This window comes from Rhinocladiella mackenziei, assembly GCF_000835555.1.
Source record: "Rhinocladiella mackenziei CBS 650.93 unplaced genomic scaffold supercont1.12, whole genome shotgun sequence".
In the NCBI taxonomy this organism is placed as follows: Eukaryota; Fungi; Ascomycota; class Eurotiomycetes; order Chaetothyriales; family Herpotrichiellaceae; genus Rhinocladiella; species Rhinocladiella mackenziei.
Window position 1 is genome coordinate 13655 of NW_013550593.1, and position 16873 is coordinate 30527.

The following is a 16873-nucleotide window of genomic DNA, read 5'->3' on the forward strand; positions in this document are numbered from 1 at the left end:
CTCGTGTCTTGATGACCATCAGATTTTCAAGCTTTTTTTGCCCTTCTCCTTTCAAAACAGAACTCAGCACATATAAATTGAGTCTGGCGCGGGAAAGAATCGAAAAAGGATTTCTGTCCGAACGTTGTTGGCTCTGAATGAACAAGACAGACAGTCTCCAACTTCGTCCAGGGCTCGCGCCTCCTGACCATGGATGTGATGGAAAGAGTTGATAATCTCCAAACAAGAATCCATTTCCAATGTGTGGTTATATCGACGGCGCCCTTGAAAGAAGGGAGGAATCAGATCTGCAGCCTCTGGACGAAACAAAAACTACATTGTCGACGTGCTGAAGTAGTAGTTGCTCCATAAAAATTCGTAGTCCTCGACAACACCACCGACAAGATCCAAAATTGGCTTCCCTTTCAACGATTCGGCTATACCATGTATCCAACTCTTAGTCACGTTCTCATAAAATGCACCTCTCATCCCCCACCACGCCAGATTCCATCCACGCTTCTTCCATTCTTCGCGTTCCAGGGCGGACATTCCGTTCCTCGCGCTTCCGGGTACACGAGACGCAAGGTCCCGCTTGGTCAGCTGCCGAGCGAGACATTCGATGGCTAAGCCGACAAGCCACGGGGTCCAGTGCTTCTTCCACTTTTGTCCTTCGTAGCCGTAGATGTGAGCCACACGTTGCATCAGCAAAGCATAGAGAACCGGTCGGAGTATATACATCACCTCGGCGGCTTGTCCTTGTAGTGTCGTCAACTGATGCAGTAACTGCTTGGCGGGTTTGACATCATCGGCCGTCAGGACGTGATTGAGGAGGTACGCTGATACTGTGTCAGGGGTGGGCAATGGAGGTAGCGTGAAACCCGTCCGTGGCATGTTGTAAGGTTCGGTAATGGACAGAGACGAGGGTGGTTTGCCAGCGTCTGACAAAGGTGGCGTGGGGACGCCTGCATCTCCTAGCGCCGTTTTGACATCAAATGAATCCATATTGTCAGCCATTCGCATTTCTTCCTCTGAAAACTCTTCATCAGGCTCTTCTGGTTCCACCGGTGCAAAGTCTTCCCTCAATGGCATCGGCGGGGTCACAAGGGGTCGCGAATTGGTCAAGCGCATCAACAACAATCGACAAATCGCCTTGACGATTTCCAAAAGAATGACCACACGCCATCTCGGTTTTTCTCCGCCTCTTCGGCGGGCCAGCATTTCCCAGAGTAATTCGGTATATTGTGCAATCTTCAGGAGGGTGGAGATTTTGCTGTATAAGGATGACGACTCGGCCCAAAAGGTCGTATAGCGAGCGTGAAGGGAAGGTTTTGGCCCTTGGAGTCTGATATTTCTTGCCTTAAGGACGGTCGGAGACAGCGCGAGAATGGCAACGCGGTTCTTGAGTAGGTGATCGTGATAGATGGACAACAGTTGAACAAAGGTGTGAACAGATTCTGCTGCCAGTTCCGAATCGTGGAATCTTGCACCTGGAAGCAGGTAGGTCAAAGAGCGAAGGCTGGTTTCGATATGAGAGACCGAAGATGAGTTAGACGCGACGTAGTTAGAATAGGTTGATGGAAGACTGAGCGCAGCTTTGGTGAGGTCGGCAGATGCGCTGGACAGTGTTGTCATGGTCGCGTGGACCGTTCGGCGCAGCGCCGCGGACGCTGAAGACGCCATGGTTGGACCAGAGAGCAGCCGCAGACGTTCTCTGGCCACATGCAACCAGTGCCTGGGGATGGTGCTGGCTCTCGAAAAGATTAAAATTGATGGTTTCCGGGTCACAGAGTTGATGGAAGGAGGTTGAGGAACGGTCAGATCGTTGGCGTACAGTGATTGGCTGCGCGAAACCTGACAAACATCACCAATTGCCGATCCCATCCGACTCTGACACAAATTGATGTCCAGAGATTGCAGTGCTCTTTGCCAAAGACTTTATAGATGTCACGTGAAGCAGTGCAGCATTACGTTCATCCATCGTGCCCCAGAACATGTATCCATTCATCCCCCACGGGCAGTCTGAAAGTTGAAACAAGGCTTATCGACCACAATATTGTGCGCGCTTTTCGATAGCCTGGTTGCGGATAGCGAATGCTCCGAAGTTTTACCCCCCGGGGACCCATACAGAAAGTCCACCCTAAAGGATCGAACAGATTTTGACCATCGCTGAGAGCCGCGGCGGGATTTCAAACACTCGAACTTGTCTCCAATATGTCCTCTTCGGCAAAGAGACCGAAGAGAAATACGGGCCCCTGGTCGTCCCTTCGAATCCTCAACTCGACATCGCCGATCCTTTCCAAAGACCTCCACGGCTTTCTGGTGACGTGCATTTCGGGATGGAATGACAACTACAATGAAGCTGAAAAGCGCACCATCATTGATAGTCTGCCTCCACAGTACAGAAAATACGAACTCGACGGCGGCGGGCGCTTGGTTTGCCCCATCTCTATTGATTTTCTCCTTGAAGATGCCTACGTCAAAGCTGCCATTCCGAAATTCAAGAGAGACGTCAGCGACGGGTATTACGAAAAGGGTTGGCAAAATCAGGCTAGGAAAGCCCTGCAAGAAAGGCAAGATGGCAAGTTTGACGCATATCTCCAGGAGCACGCCGAGCAGGTATTCGCCGAGCAGCAGGCGCGAGATGACAGCAGCAACCCCGACCAAGCTGACGTTGTTTCCAGCGACGGCGAGTGGCCCGGAATGAGTGCCAACGGGAGGCGCAAAAGCCTTCCACGGACCCAGGTCCGTCGACCAAAAACAAACAGGGGCGCTCTTGGGGTTCGAGACTCGCCCACGGACCCTGGTTGATACCATCACTCCATACTCAAACTCCCTCTAAAATAGAATTTCCCCTCTCTGGGGTGAACTTGACTCTGATATCAACCCCGGAACAAGTTATTCAGGCTCTGCCGTACCAAAGGGTCCGGGGCTGATAGCCAAGCGAGATTGCGGCGAGGGACACCTTGTCCCACATCCCGGATGATAACCTGGCAAACCAAAAAAAAAAAAAAAAAAAAAAAAAAAAAAACATGCTTACACATTATCGAGTGAAGCGACACTGTCCATGCTGGGGCTAATAGTCTCTTTTGTCAAATGAAGTTCTGGAACATGCTGAGGCTACAAATCACGAGTACCGCATCGTCTTCAATCAATGAATCAGGCGGTCTCATTCCGATGATTTGTCCTCTGCAAAATATTCCATGCTGCGTCCAATCCGCCGAGAAATTTCTTGCATTTTGTTCAAGTGGCTTTGACTAGAAGGGGTTTTCCGATGCGCAGTGCCCGGCCACCAACGCAGTCTTGGTCAGCGTTAGGATCACGGAGGCTCGGCCACGTCAATCGGGCATCTGTCGCGAGGACACGAAAGAGAATTTAGTCCACAAGGCAGGCCCAATTGCCCTGCTAAGGCGGAAAGTTTCAATATCGAGCTCTCCAATGACTTTGAACACAAGAGTCATTTTTTGGCGATGTATCTCGGTAAGAAGGAAGGGGGGAGGGGGAGAAAAGGTTTCTGGGTAAAACACGCCAACTTGACAGCCTGGGTTGGGGAACGTGAGCACTGAACAGTGGAAATCCAAGGCCCTGGATGTGGACATGGGGTCGGTCCGTAGGGTGGCTCGAGGAAGCAAAAGGGCGATCATTGGTGAGGAGAGTGGATTCCGCACAGACCCGAAAGAAAAAAGAGCCCTGCCCGTGATTCTGACTGACATATCAAGGATGGCATGTAGGACACAATTGAGAGTTCTGTGGTTCGACGCTTTCGGTCAGCTGGCCGTCCTGATGGGGACCACTGATACCGTAGCCGCGCTGGTAGTACAAGCAATAGTTTGATAGAGTACCGCGCAAGCATATTCACTGTCCGGCTTCGTTTGTGTGTCGAGTCAATCCTTCATGATCTCGGGTAATCGCTTGGAATAATCTGACGTGTCTCAGGCACCGATGGTGGATTTTGGAGGTGTGAATGTGTTGACGGGCCCATGCAGCTTTGGTGAGAAAAAGCCCGACGGTATGTCAACTTAAAGATGAAATCAGGCTTTGAACCAGTTTGCTCGGTGCACGAAGCTGGAGGCAATGCGGGATGCTAATAGCTCGGGGGCTTGAGATCAAGAAACATGGCAGCGAATCGGAATTGATCCAAATCAGTGGAGACATGATAGTGGGTGATGAGAGACGCGACTTTCATGGGTACGTAGTTTACGTTCGATGAGTTTAGGAAGTCCGGTCCTTCTCAACCAGCGTAGCGAGGAAAAGGCAAAATGGGAAGTGGACCAATTTTGCCTAGGGATTTCTGAAATGGGATCGCGGCTGACAAGCCATGGACCATAGCCGGGGAGGAAAGAGGGGGTTGTTTTGATTCATTGCCTCAAGGGCAAGGCTGTTCCAGTTTCGAACCTCGGGGGGATTTCCCAGGCGAAGAACTTCCTCCAGAAGCGAGAGCACCCCAAACCGAAACAGCATAGACCAAGTTTCTGGCCAGCCTTAACCATGCTCCAGTAGAAGGCAGGAAGCCCTGGTCATCTGCCTCCTTTAGGGATGGTCACTTTTTCAGATTGGCCGGCATCGATGCAACATGAGAGGAAGGTGTGAACCAGAAGTGGCGCAAGGCGGTGTGTTTCTAGAATTCGGTGAGAGCAAGCCCGGTCTTCAACTTGCTGGATAAGGGGAAAAAAAAATTGGACCCCTATCCTTTAGCGATTGGGTTTCAACGTGGAAAAAATTTAAAAAAAAAAAAAAAAAAGGACTTTTCAGGGAATATGGCAAAAATGCAAAGAGCAAATAAGGGTACTAGGACAGATCTTTGCAATCGTTGTAGAAACTCGGCACGAGTCAGTGAGAGCCCATGCAATAGTCGTCGGGCATATGACCGTTGACATCAATCAATTGCTCCATCTTTGGTCACATTAAGTGCTGCAGATGGCATTGCCCCTGTCGATTAAGTTCTTGCATCTCCCACCTGTGACGTGTGATCTGAAGAAGGGCAAACGTGCCAAATTTTCTTCGGAACGAATAGGGATCGACTTAGCTGACGGGGTCCTCCGGGCCTCTGTTTAATGTTCAACCGCTTTTTCGGCTGGTCAAGCACATGACCTACTAGCGAAGCAAGCCTTAAACGACAAGTTGTGCAGATAAACCACTGAGATCGTCATTTCGTTTGTCTTGTACCGTACTAAGCTCGTGCCCTGCGGAGTGCCCGGTTGTCACCTATTCAAACCGCCCGGGGATTCTGATCGTGAGCTCATTTACACTAAGCATAAAGTTTGGGATATTGCAGGATCGAGGATGTTCAACAAATTCGTCCCATTGATGATGTTGGCGGGAATGATTCCAGATCCCCGGTTCCGAAGATTTGTAGTTGTTGCTTTGCTGTGAGGGATGGAATTGTCGGTGTGTACACCGCTTTTCGTCATTTGCTGGGGGATTGTTTGGTAAACCTCAAATCACTGCCCTCCTGATGAACTTATTGTTGTCACGGGCTCGAACGCCACCTTTTGACGGACACCGTTTGAAGTTTGCTGTACATGCCCGGCTAATGTTGCCAGCAGCGTTGAGAGCGGGCTGCATAATGTGTTGCTCCATGTCGAGACCACCCAATGATCATTTTGTCACCCGTTGTCTCACGTCCAAACAATGTCAATGTACTGCATCCAATGTCACCCGTCTCCCATAATGTGATTTGCTTCGGCACTCACATGACACAGGATGATGGGGAGCTGGTCCAGAGGCTGGTTCTTTTGCTCCTTGCGGGTGATTGACATGTCCATAGACGGTTCAATGCAGTGCCTGACGGTTAGGGGAGTGGTGGAGAAACATGGGCTTGATCGGCATGATGGACCTTGTCGAGCAGAGCCCTGAACTCTGGAGCCGGTCCGCTTCACCCCTTCCGCAGGCTAGAACCTGGGACCACCCAACAGGGTTCGTACGGCGGATAAGACCAGGCTTCGCGCGGATCCGGGTATCAATTGAGTTGGGAGGCGCCAGTATGGGTACAGAACTCCGTATTAAATATCTTGCCCATCTTTTTCGGCGTCGCTCGAGTCTCTCTCTTGAGGGGCCTCGTCTTCCGTCCTCGCTTACATTACCTCCCTACCAGGCCTTGAGCCGATTCCCCCGGTTGGTCAAAGCGGCGTGGGTTGGCGTTGACGGCTGTCTGCTCCAGGTGGCTGCATAAGGGGACTTGGGTTGGTGCTGTGTTGTTCTTCGGATCGGACAAAAGCTGAGAGTGCGATGACAGGAGATCGGGTGGGAGAAGGGGAAGGGAGGAAGGAGAAATGAATTGGCGGGGTCAAGTATTAGAAAAAATTGTTTCGATAACTCAGTGTGTCATTCAGCCTGTATCAAAGAGTCCATACAGCCGTAGTTACACAGACAAGTTCACAGGAAAATAATTGTCCATGACTGTTGAAGAGACAATGTAGGCCGTGGATTCCCTGTAGCACAGCCTGCCTCAGGGACATACATAGTCACACGAACCGAGGAAAAATCGCGTCGACTTAAACTTCTGCCACCAACAGGCAAGACGAACTTCACAATCAATTTTTACGAACTCTATCCCACCTCTTCCCCCTCTGAGGCTACCGGGCCCAGTTCGCCTACCAAACTAGGCAGTAAGTTGGCTAGTTCCTGTTTGACGCCAGTTCTGGGAGCTTGCTGCGTCTACTGCAAGCCTCAAGCCTTTTCCCTCTGGACGGTGAACCCCCAGTATCGTATTGCACTCGGGAAAAGGGGGGTTGGTGGGGGTTGGGTGGAGGGGCGGGCCTTTGGGCCAGTGCATCCCTCCTGTTTTAATACAACCGGGTTTCAATGGAGAATAGGTCCATTCCGCCTTTTCTCCAGGCCAGAGAGGTATAGGGAACGATGATATCAGGTCCCAACTTCTCCCCCTCCCTTCTTCCGCAGGGCAAAATAGACCACGAAGCGACTGAAAGGGAATAGTACAGAACGCCAACGACCGCTGCCGCAGCTTGCATCGAGATGGAGATGGAGAATGGAGGCGAAGTACATCTGTCTAGCTCCTGTTCGAGCTTTGTTTGCAGCTGCCAGTGCCACTGTGCCAGAGCAAGTGCCCAGGGCGAGGGCTCAGGGCTGTCCACTCTCCGCCCTCTGCCACGATCCCTCCTGCACAGGAGGAGCAATTCAAGGACGACTGCCGCCGAACTGACCCGCTCTGCCAGACCGCACTTTTGGAGTTCTCTTGTTCATTCTGACATGTCTTAAACCAGGTCCTTCTTGTCGTTTCTTCACTTAGTTCTGTCCTTTGCTCTCCCTCTCCCATATGCGAGAATCAAACGTTCCCATAGTCACTCCCCAGCTCATGTGTCGTGATCTAATTGCTGTGACCATTCAGCGCAAAAAGTGCCCAGTGACCGTTGCTGTCTTGCCACGACCCATTTCACCTTTGCTGGAGGCTCATCAGCGTTACCGGGCCCTTTTCAGCCCTCACCCTGTTCGCTTTGTTCAGTCCCCACGAAATACAAGGCAGCTGCTCTCGTTCTTCTCTCTTCCATGCATATGACCATATCTACTCGCCAAGTACAACCTCTTTCTCTCCACAATCTTCAATCTGACGGCACCTGGTCCCATCCCCCAACGTGGATATCTCGTCGCTGCTCAAATCGACGGACGACGACGAAGGCCGGTCGGTCAGTTCCCCTGCTTCAGTGTCTCGATCAGAGTCGGTACCGTCCAGCGCCGCCACCAGCGTGGCTCCCTTGCCACCTCAGCCGCGTTCCGCGGTGCCCGCGAAGAGATTGTCGACAAGCCAGGATCATTCAACTCAGTCTCCAGCGAAGAAGCAGTCCAAGTGGTCTCCCGAGGAAGACGCTAAGATCATCCAACTCCGCCAAGATGGTATGAAATGGGAGGATATTAGCAAGCACTTGCCTGGTCGCAGTGCCATCAGTTGTAGGCTGCACTATCAAAATTACCTCGAAAGGAGGAGTGAATGGGATGAGGATCGCAAGAATAAGCTCGCAAGGTTGTACGAAAGGTATGTTGAGAAACGTCGCACCAGATCACCGAACCAGTGTCCAAAAGCCCCCTTGTGCCCATAATCATGTCCCCCTTATTAAGATAAAGGGGGGGAAAAAAAAAAAGAGAGAGAAAGCTCAGTTAGATTGATGATGTTTTTGTCCCGAACAGATTCCGTGCAGATATGTGGGCGAGAATCGCAGAAGAGATGGCGATGCCATGGAGAGCCGTCGAGGCGATGCATTGGCAGATGGGAGAACATGAGATGGCGAAGCGCGCTGGTGTGACACCTTTCTCCCTCACCAACGCTACCAGCGGCCTTGATTCAGCTTTTCTTCCCCCGAGATCGCATGCTCGATATGGCGGCCCTCCTCCACGCTTACGTCGTGATCCGATGACTCGAGAAGCCTCCATGCAAGGTCCTCAGCAACTCCCTTCGTTAGCAGAACTCACGGCAGGGCTGCCGGCGTTTTCTGCACCACCTTACCGTACGTCAGACACTTTCCATCACCATCACCGGTACAACCATCCAAAGGGATGGAATGCCCCTTTCCAATGAGCCGATAATAGTATTGTCATGGAGCGAAGCATGTTGGGCGGAAATCGGAGGAAGGCCGGGTGCCCCCTCTCCTTTCCCGCATTTTTTTTTTTTTTTTTTTAAAAAAAATAACCGTCTCCGGGTTTTCATGATGTTTCTTGGGAGCAAACCGGGAACTAGGCTGTAATATAGTGATGTGATACCCACCAACGTTATCAGCGGGCGGTTCCCAGAAGAAAATTAATCTGCCGTGTCATGTTTTCAGTTTGGACGCTCAATTATGACCCACCAGTTGTCCCGATCATATCCTGACTTGACTATGCGAGCACCGGCGGCTGCAACATCGTCCTGAAGTTCACCTTCTCGGTACAGATGGTAGTATCGTTGGTATGTGGCTCCTGAGCTGTTTCCTTGGGTGTGGTGATTTGGCTTGAGAACCCAGGGAACCAGAACGTCTTGTGTGTCACCATGATCCCAACCTCTTCGACTGTTCTTCTGCTCAAGCGCCCATACAAATATCAAAGCTTGGCCTCCAGAGGTGTCTTTCAATGGTGGTTTCAGTGTATGCAGGATCCCTTTTATGGCTTGAATCCGACGCGCGTTCGATGAAAGGTGGTGAATGACAGCAATGGAGATGGCGAAATCGAAAGTGGAGTTTGGATGTGGGAGAGCGAGGGTATCCGCGATAATGGAACTGTGCGGTTCGTGTTGACCGGCAATGTCGATCAAAGCCTTTGACCTGGGAGAGAGAGTCAGTGAGATGAAAGAGGTGCATACAGATATCCGTTTACCTGTCCGAGGCAATGATAAACACATTCCTGTTCACCGTCAAGTATTTCCCGTTACCGCAGCCAATGTCCAAGCCTACAGATCCGGCTGGTAAACTGCGCAGGAAGCCTTCCACCACCGGCCATGGCTGCGAAGATTTGTCAATTGAGCGGCCTGCACCTTTCCCTGAGCATGTTCAAACCTTGTATCGGGTGGAGGAAAAATGAGTCGCGATCTCTTCATAGACTTGGTGAACGTGTGTGCTCTCGTACTCTAGGAGATCTGCGACATTCTCGGCCATCGTTAGGACTAAATGCGCTCCAAAGAAAATATTCGTCAAGTCCTAGACGAAGCAGTGACAAAGCTGAAGATCCTTGCCTAGGCAGATGTCGGGCGGAAACCTCCTATCGCATTACTCCGCAACCTCGGGGCTTTTTTTTTTTTTTTTTCCCCCTTGCGAGATGATGACTCCAGAATCTACCCCAATTTTTGCTTATCCGATTGGTTGCCTTGCGAATTCCCCCCATCATATTAGATAATTGACTTACCAAGCAACCAAACATCATTGAAAGCCATCCCCTTGGAGATCTTTCTGTTATGATTGATGCTAACGAGATATACCGATCAACTTCAATCTATTCACTACATCCTGAGAGAATCATCTATCAACATGACGCTGGCCGATATGATCAATAATATTAGTTCACATGCAGTCGGAAAAGTACGTTTCAGCTTCCTCGAGTCATTCCTTTTTCAACTCAAATAAATTCCGTTGGGTCAAAACTCCTGGATCATCAATGTAGAGAATGGCCAATGGGCGTCACAGAACCTCCACTGCCTCTTGTGCAAAAGATGTTTGGATCTTATTGCTTGGAGACCCAAACATGCTAAATATACCTGAGTTTCTGATCATCAATGCCAGAACAATTGCTAGGAGGGGGATCTGAAGAAGTCAGTGCCTGTACCGAGTCCAAAGAGCTCAGGACCCAGATACATACCCAGAAAAAGAACAGTTTCCGATCTCGGCTCAACTCAACCCTTTCGACTGGCTTCCTCAACGACAAACCTGGTATACTTGGGGAAGAAGGAGCCTCTGACGACTGGTTGGTTGATTGTCTTTCAAAATGGAGATCCGCTGCGGCATCGGTAGCTGCTACCAGCGCAGACGACTTCTTGACGCTCCATGCAGTCGAGCTGCCTTCATTGTCCGGATAGAGGTCTCCGTACGCCGGGGGGGACGAGGGCGGCGCAGGGGGTGAAGATCTCTCTCGTTGACTAGGTTGTTGCCTCGAACCCGGCCGTTGTGGAAATAGTGAGCTGACGCGACGAACCATGGGATATGCCTGATACTCCTGCAACGCTGCTATAGGCCCATTTAAATTGCCGAGATTCGGCATGACGGACTGGGCGCTCTCGTTGAATTGCTGTAGTTGAGCCACCAAATGATCACGCCATGCCAGCATGAAGGCCGATCGTGCCACTGCGGGAGCTGCGTCGGGGACTCTCTCCTGCGGTAAAATTGAGGCTTGAGGGGCGGGGTGTGGTACACTATTCCTTCGCGACTGTTCCATACTGACCCCGGCTTTCATGAGACTCGATTGATTCAACGGCTGCGGGAAGTCAAGGTCTTCGGACGACGCCATGGTAGGTGTTTCTTCGTCGTCGTCGTTGTTGTTATTGTCGTTGTCGTTGTCCTCATCGTCCTGGTCGTTCGAGTCAGGGTCAGAGTCAGAGTCATCTGATTCGCCGGTATCTGTAGTAGGGTAGTGGTTCGAAGCATTATCCCAGAAGGACCGAAGGGAGGATGAACTTCGACTGTGCAGTCGCCTCGGTGTGTCTCCACCGGCACTGCGCGACCGATAGTGTTCGATCGGACTCATCGTCGCTTGGTAAGCGAGCAAGGATGTTGCAAGATCGGCAGGAGTGAAATGACGAATGCTGCGAATCTTAGGATCGGCGCCAGCTAATCGAAGTTGGTGGATGACGTGCGTATTTCCATTCATCGCCGCATGATGCATCGGCGTATGACCATTGTTGTCAACCACATTAGGATCGGCTCCCCTAGACAACAAACCCGCTACAAAGCGAGCAAGACCTAAGGATGAGGCCAGATGCAGGAGTGTCAGGCCAGACGGTCGGCGAAGGTCAAACCGGGGGACCTTATATCGCTGTTGATCATTCATGTGCTCTAGAACACGCAGCATGGTGGCATCCAGTTCGCGTGTGTCAACGGGAGCCTCCCCACCGGGAGGGCCGGTGCTTCGTTGATGCCCTCCATTCATCGCATAACTGCCGTGAGAAGACCATAGCGAATGGGATTGCCCTTGAAGTAACTGCTGCGCCGCTAAGTAAGGGTCGTCGGTGGGGTGCTGCATCTGTTTGCCAAGTGCCCGTAATGCCAGACGGAACATCTCCAATTCTCGGTCGTCAACATATGTGAAAAGGGAGGGTCGAGATTGGGACTGCTGCTGTATTGTGGAATATTGCGGATGGTCGTGCTTAAAAACAACGGCCACGACACCGGGTTGTAGAGCTGGAGGTGCAATACAGTTTAAGCATTTCTCGCCCCAGAATGTCGTCGTCGTCGCCTCCGTATCGCCAAACATGACTTCGAGACCCTGATAGAAACCGTTCCCGAGGAGAGTGACTTCCGTGCCGCCGGTGACAGACCCTTCCGCAGGCACGAGCTTGTGTATCAGTGGAGGTGTCCGTCGCACTGGTGGTCCCGTGAGCTGATTAGATACGGCTTGTCCGAACGCGGCATCTGCCGTTCCGAAGCTATTCCTGGCCGAGCCGGGACTTCCAGGTCTGCTGGGCTGGCGAGATGGTGGCGCAGAGATCATTGCCTGTCGAGGGAGATTTTCCAAACTGAAAGAACGGTTGATGTTGGCGGCAAAAGACGGGTCACTGCCGTTGGGTGTAGGAGGACTAGTACCAAATGGGGCCGGTCGCGATGGAGGCATTGCAAATTGACGATCAGCAGGCCCCATGTACGATGCCATATTGGGAGCATAGGGTGAGGAAGCAGCTGTGTTCGGCATTGTCGCGGGTCCAGGAGGCACCTGCGACGTGTCGAGGCGAGTCATTGTCAACCCGGATGGCAATTTGCCAGAACCACTTTGCTTTCTTCTCTTGGCCGTGGGGCCGGATAGTCCACTTGGAGAGACGGGTCTAGAAAGATTTCTAGGGGCCAGGGTAGTCGAGGTCTGACTGGATATTGCCGATGATATGGCAAATGGACTGCTCGCGGGAGTCATGGGGAAATTGGGATTGAAATTATGCTGTAGTCCGTGCAAATCGGTCGTGGAGAAGGATTGCTTGAACATTTTGGGATTGACTCCGTGCATCTGAGGCTGCTCCGGTCCTGAGGTTGGGAAAACGCCGGCACCGGGCAATTTTGGCCCTGGTGTCGGCACTGACGCCGGAGGGTTTGTTGTTGTTGCCGCTGCAGGAGCATTGTGGGTTTTATGGTCGTCAGTAATCATGATCGGATTGGTCATGGCCTGAGCGACAACCTTGTCTCGATAGTCATTGATGGTGAAGATGACTTGGAACCCCATCTTCTCGTTTTGGTGGCGACAGTAACACGCAATTCTCATTGGAAGCTCGACTTGCATAGCTCCCGGGGGTGAAGCGGCAGGTTGGGTTTCAACACCATTCGGCGCCGCAGTCTGCGTATCACGAGGAACCTCTACCCACTCTTTAATCTCATTGGTGTTGAAGACGACCACCCTTCTTTCCTCATCCTTTTGAAATAGTTCTTCCTCTTCGGGTTTCTTTTGCTTCTTCCTTGAGGCCCTTTTCCTTTCACGCTGGATGCAGCCTGCGCAGATACGTACTTCGCCGCCATTCAATGGCTTGTCCTCATCGTCCCTGGAATTAGTGGAGTCGGTTGACCCGGGACCGGGACGGGCATGAGGAGCCAATTCTTCCCCTCTCGCACGCGCCCAAGCTCTTTGCAATTTGCGAGGATCCTGCATGGCACTGGTACAGACCAGAGAGGTGTGAAGCTCCAGAATCTCTGCCGACCGATCCACATTAGGCTTGGCCAAGAACTTAGGCTTGGAAACGGTGTGTCTCGGAAGCCTCAACTTCCTAACACCAGATGGAAGCGACGAGAGAGTCAGCCTGATCGGAATTTGGGTTTCGACGCGAGATTTGAGGGAAGTGGGATGTACGGTGAGGACAGGAGCACCTTCGGCGGAGTTGACCGTGGACGGGGGGGAAGAGATATCCTTGGTGAAGGTGGATGGAGTCGCGCTCGACTCGGGGTCGAAGCTGAATCCGGCCGTGGAAAATTGCAAGTTGGGAGGAGAAAGGGTGGCATTTCCAGGCGAGTCGCCATTCATGGTGATATGGTTAAAGGTCTCCTCTAGGCCTGACGAAGGTGAGTGTTTTCTCCAAGGAGATTGGCCTTGGGCAGAAGAGAGCATGGCATTGAAGGGTGATGCCTCTCGAGAGCCTGGGAAGAAAAACTGACGCTGGGTGTCGCTGGGAAATTGGCCGGTCGAGACCGGTTTGCCAAAGGCGACAAAGTTATTTGGCCGGTTAAAGGGTGGAGCAACCAAAGATCTCTTGATACCGCCGGCATTGATGACATCAAATCCGCTGGGAGTACTCGCCGCAGTGTCGAAATCGAAATCAGAGGCCATCTGCCGATTGCTGGCCTCAAAGTCATGGTCCATGCAAGCCATGGACGTGTCCTCCAGGAGTCGCTCGTTAGACGAAATTGAAAATCCATTTATCCCACTACTCCAAGTTCCCTGTACAGCATTGTGGGCAGGGGGAGAGGCGGTCGAAGCGGCAGATGTGGTGCGATTGTGATCCACAGGGGATTGGGAAGAAGAACTGCTGGATCCCGACCCAGACCCACGGGGTGATCGGGCCAGCGTGGCATTGCCAGGAAATGGACTGAAGCTGTCCACTTCACGTTTTATGGACAGATCGTTCGGGTTGAGAAAGCCAGTGTCTGTGGAATTCGGTTGGTCTGCTTCTGAGGCTGGAGAGGTCAAGAAGAGATCGAAATCTTGGCCGGCAAAGGAGGGAGGTTGGTCGAGACTAGCCTGGAACAAATACATGTCTTCATCTTGGGTGGATGCCATGCCGCTCTTTTTCTTCGGTCTTGCAGATTCAGAATATTGTTGTCACCGTCACCCTGACCAGCCTATGCCATCTCTTTGCAGGACTCAACTCAAACGGACTCGATCCGGATACGATGGGACGGATGAGACGGAAATGAAGTGAGATGAGGAGGAGACGGGTTCTTGTCGGATCTTAGAGGATATTATCACCGAAATCAATCGAGATTTTGGCCGTTCGTTGTGTGTTGATGTTTAGCTTGTGGCAAGCGGATGTGCTCACCGCGCCTCAAATAAATCAGCCGACTCGTAATATGAAACTTGGAGGAGTCGGCAGAACAATATCGATGGCGCGCTGCATAGAATTTGGCGATAAGTCGTAGATGCGTCTCAGATCGAGGTGATTGAATGATGGAGGTGAGTATACGATGTAGGTGTTTGAGAGGCAAAAGCACGGAAGAAGTGAATGAATGGAGACGGCCAGAACCTGAGTGCGGAGATGGAGGAATTTGCCAAATTGACTAGTTCGGTCAGGCGCCGAGAGCTTCAACTTTCTCTGACCGAACTTTAGTTATGCTGCAGTCATTCATATTCGGTCCGATGATGATGGTAGCCACATGAAACTCTCCTCATCTCTCCGTCTCCCTCGTCATCAATCATATATCAAAATGTTGATTCAAAAGTATCTTCATTCTGATACGCTGATTGTATTTACTCCGGGCAAGCCTGCTGGCGCCACTTTCGGGTATATTCGTTTTTGAAGGTTGCGAGATTTGAAGACCCTGCTCATGCACGAAGGATTTTCTGCCGCGGGCTTTGATCCTCAGACCCATCAAAGGTACGAGAATGAGCTGTCTCCCGGTAAAGAAGAACACTCAGTATTTACATCAAGGACGCCGCTGCAGATATGATTTGCGTTTCATGTGATACGTTGAAAATTCTATACCGATATTTACACTCTGAATTTGTGTTCTCTGCCATTCCCATTTGCGAGCGCGGAGTCGCCCAGATGTCTGGGATACTTCATCAGCGAGTACTTTTTTTCCCTCCCCCCTTTTTCGCCAAGGATTATAATAGCGCCACCTTGCTGTCATGAATGATTCCTACGAGCTGTCAGTCGCCACACTCTCTTCACCCACTACACCCCCCTACTTTGCTTGTGGTGTAATTCATCTCCCTGTCACATCTCCCAATCATTCATATTCACTTGACGCATGCATCTCATGCCACCTATGAAATTGCAGCCTCTGGACCCCAATGCCTTGGGGCATACGGGGCTTTCACCTCTGGCTAAGGTACGGACTACATCTCCCCTGTCATCCACCGCTGGCGCTGTCTCCCCCCCCCCGAAACCATTTTCGGCCGAGAGATGTGGAGTAGATGGTGTTTTCTTATCAAGGGAATTCTACCTTTTTCTGATCAAGCCTGTCGTCCGTCTGGGAGCCAATGTAGTATACCGCTTTTCCCAGAATCAACTGGCAAGACCTGACCGGTGATGTTACCCGCAAAGTTATCGCTGGCAAGAAACAAACATGCTCTTGCAACGGTTTCCACCGGAACGGCCTTCTTCAGCGCGACTGTTGCGTGGGATTCCCGCCATATTATCCCCGGGTCTTCGGTACACTCTTTCCGAAACTGTGGGGTATCCACCGGTCCAGGCGCAACGGCATTAATGCGGCCGCATGGATTGATAGTCGCTACATCGCGTGCTAGCGACCGCACAAGCCCAACTTGAATGGCTGCCTTGGAGGTGGCATATGGTGCACATGTTGAGACACCGAAGCGACCGGCTTCACTGCCGAATACCACTGCGGAAACGTTTCTGAGCTGGGGGTTGCCGTGGCTGCGTATGCCGCGAAGCCATGCTCGACAGGTCAGGAACGTCCCGTCGACGTTGACATGCATAGTTCGTTTCCAGACCTCGAGAGGTGTATCTGCGAGCGAGTAATGTGGGAGGTACGACAAATCCAGGCCAGCCACGGCAATACAGGTTGAGACTACCCCAAACTTTGCCCTCGCTCTCTCCATTCCTTGCTCCAACCCAACCTCGTCAGTAATGTCGACCAACTGGCTATGCAGACGGTCGTGGTTGATTGGGTCCTTGGGTTCGACGATGTCGAACGCGGAAACACATGCCCCAGCCGAGAGGAAAGCCCGAACAACTACAGATCCTATCGCGCCACTAGATCCCGTTACCAGGACATGAGATCCTTCAAGACCCAGCCCTATGTCGAACTGATTGCCATCCATCTGATAATCCGCATATGAAGTTCGGACAGGATGTTTTCCTTTGCGGGAGACGTTTTTGTGAAGTCTCGGCGCCAAGGCGCGGTCCTCGGTATTACGTTTTCCCCTGCAAAATGGAACCTGTCTAATATGGTGCGCTCCCCGTATAGAGAAAATTTATACGGGCAAGAAAGGGGAAGTCAATACCATCCTATGGGGTGACTTGAGGTAGCATTGGAGGCGTTTCTCGAGTACTTTCGTCGCTTACCCTGTTTTTTCATGGTTCCGGAATAAGTGGTAATATCCTTTTTGAAGT

At 51.6% G+C, this 16873-nt stretch overlaps 5 protein-coding genes across 5 annotated transcripts; 1 reads left to right on the plus strand and 4 right to left on the minus strand.

Annotated features, from left to right (window-relative positions):
* Positions 1 to 312: 312 nt before the first annotated feature.
* Z518_11172 (uncharacterized protein) lies at positions 313 to 1659 on the minus strand (the record flags this gene model as incomplete). The annotated part of the gene is made up of 1 exon (XM_013411116.1): positions 313 to 1659. The coding sequence occupies one exon, from the start codon at positions 1657 to 1659 to the stop codon at positions 313 to 315; it is 1347 nt and encodes a 448-aa protein (XP_013266570.1).
* A 531-nt stretch (positions 1660 to 2190) lies between these two features.
* Positions 2191 to 2787, plus strand: Z518_11173 (uncharacterized protein; the record flags this gene model as incomplete). The annotated part of the gene is made up of 1 exon (XM_013411117.1): positions 2191 to 2787. One exon carries the CDS (start codon positions 2191 to 2193, stop codon positions 2785 to 2787), a length of 597 nt encoding a protein of 198 aa, XP_013266571.1.
* Positions 2788 to 8746: 5959 nt separating this feature from the next.
* Positions 8747 to 9554, minus strand: Z518_11174 (uncharacterized protein; the record flags this gene model as incomplete). Its single annotated transcript, XM_013411118.1, has 3 exons — positions 8747 to 9224; positions 9277 to 9401; positions 9456 to 9554. 3 exons carry the CDS (start codon positions 9552 to 9554, stop codon positions 8747 to 8749), a joined length of 702 nt encoding a protein of 233 aa, XP_013266572.1.
* A 586-nt stretch (positions 9555 to 10140) lies between these two features.
* On the minus strand, positions 10141 to 14355 carry Z518_11175 (uncharacterized protein; the record flags this gene model as incomplete). The annotated part of the gene is made up of 1 exon (XM_013411119.1): positions 10141 to 14355. The coding sequence occupies one exon, from the start codon at positions 14353 to 14355 to the stop codon at positions 10141 to 10143; it is 4215 nt and encodes a 1404-aa protein (XP_013266573.1).
* Positions 14356 to 15750: 1395 nt separating this feature from the next.
* Z518_11176 (uncharacterized protein) lies at positions 15751 to 16581 on the minus strand (the record flags this gene model as incomplete). Its single annotated transcript, XM_013411120.1, has 1 exon — positions 15751 to 16581. One exon carries the CDS (start codon positions 16579 to 16581, stop codon positions 15751 to 15753), a length of 831 nt encoding a protein of 276 aa, XP_013266574.1.
* Between the last annotated feature and the right edge of the window lie 292 nt (positions 16582 to 16873).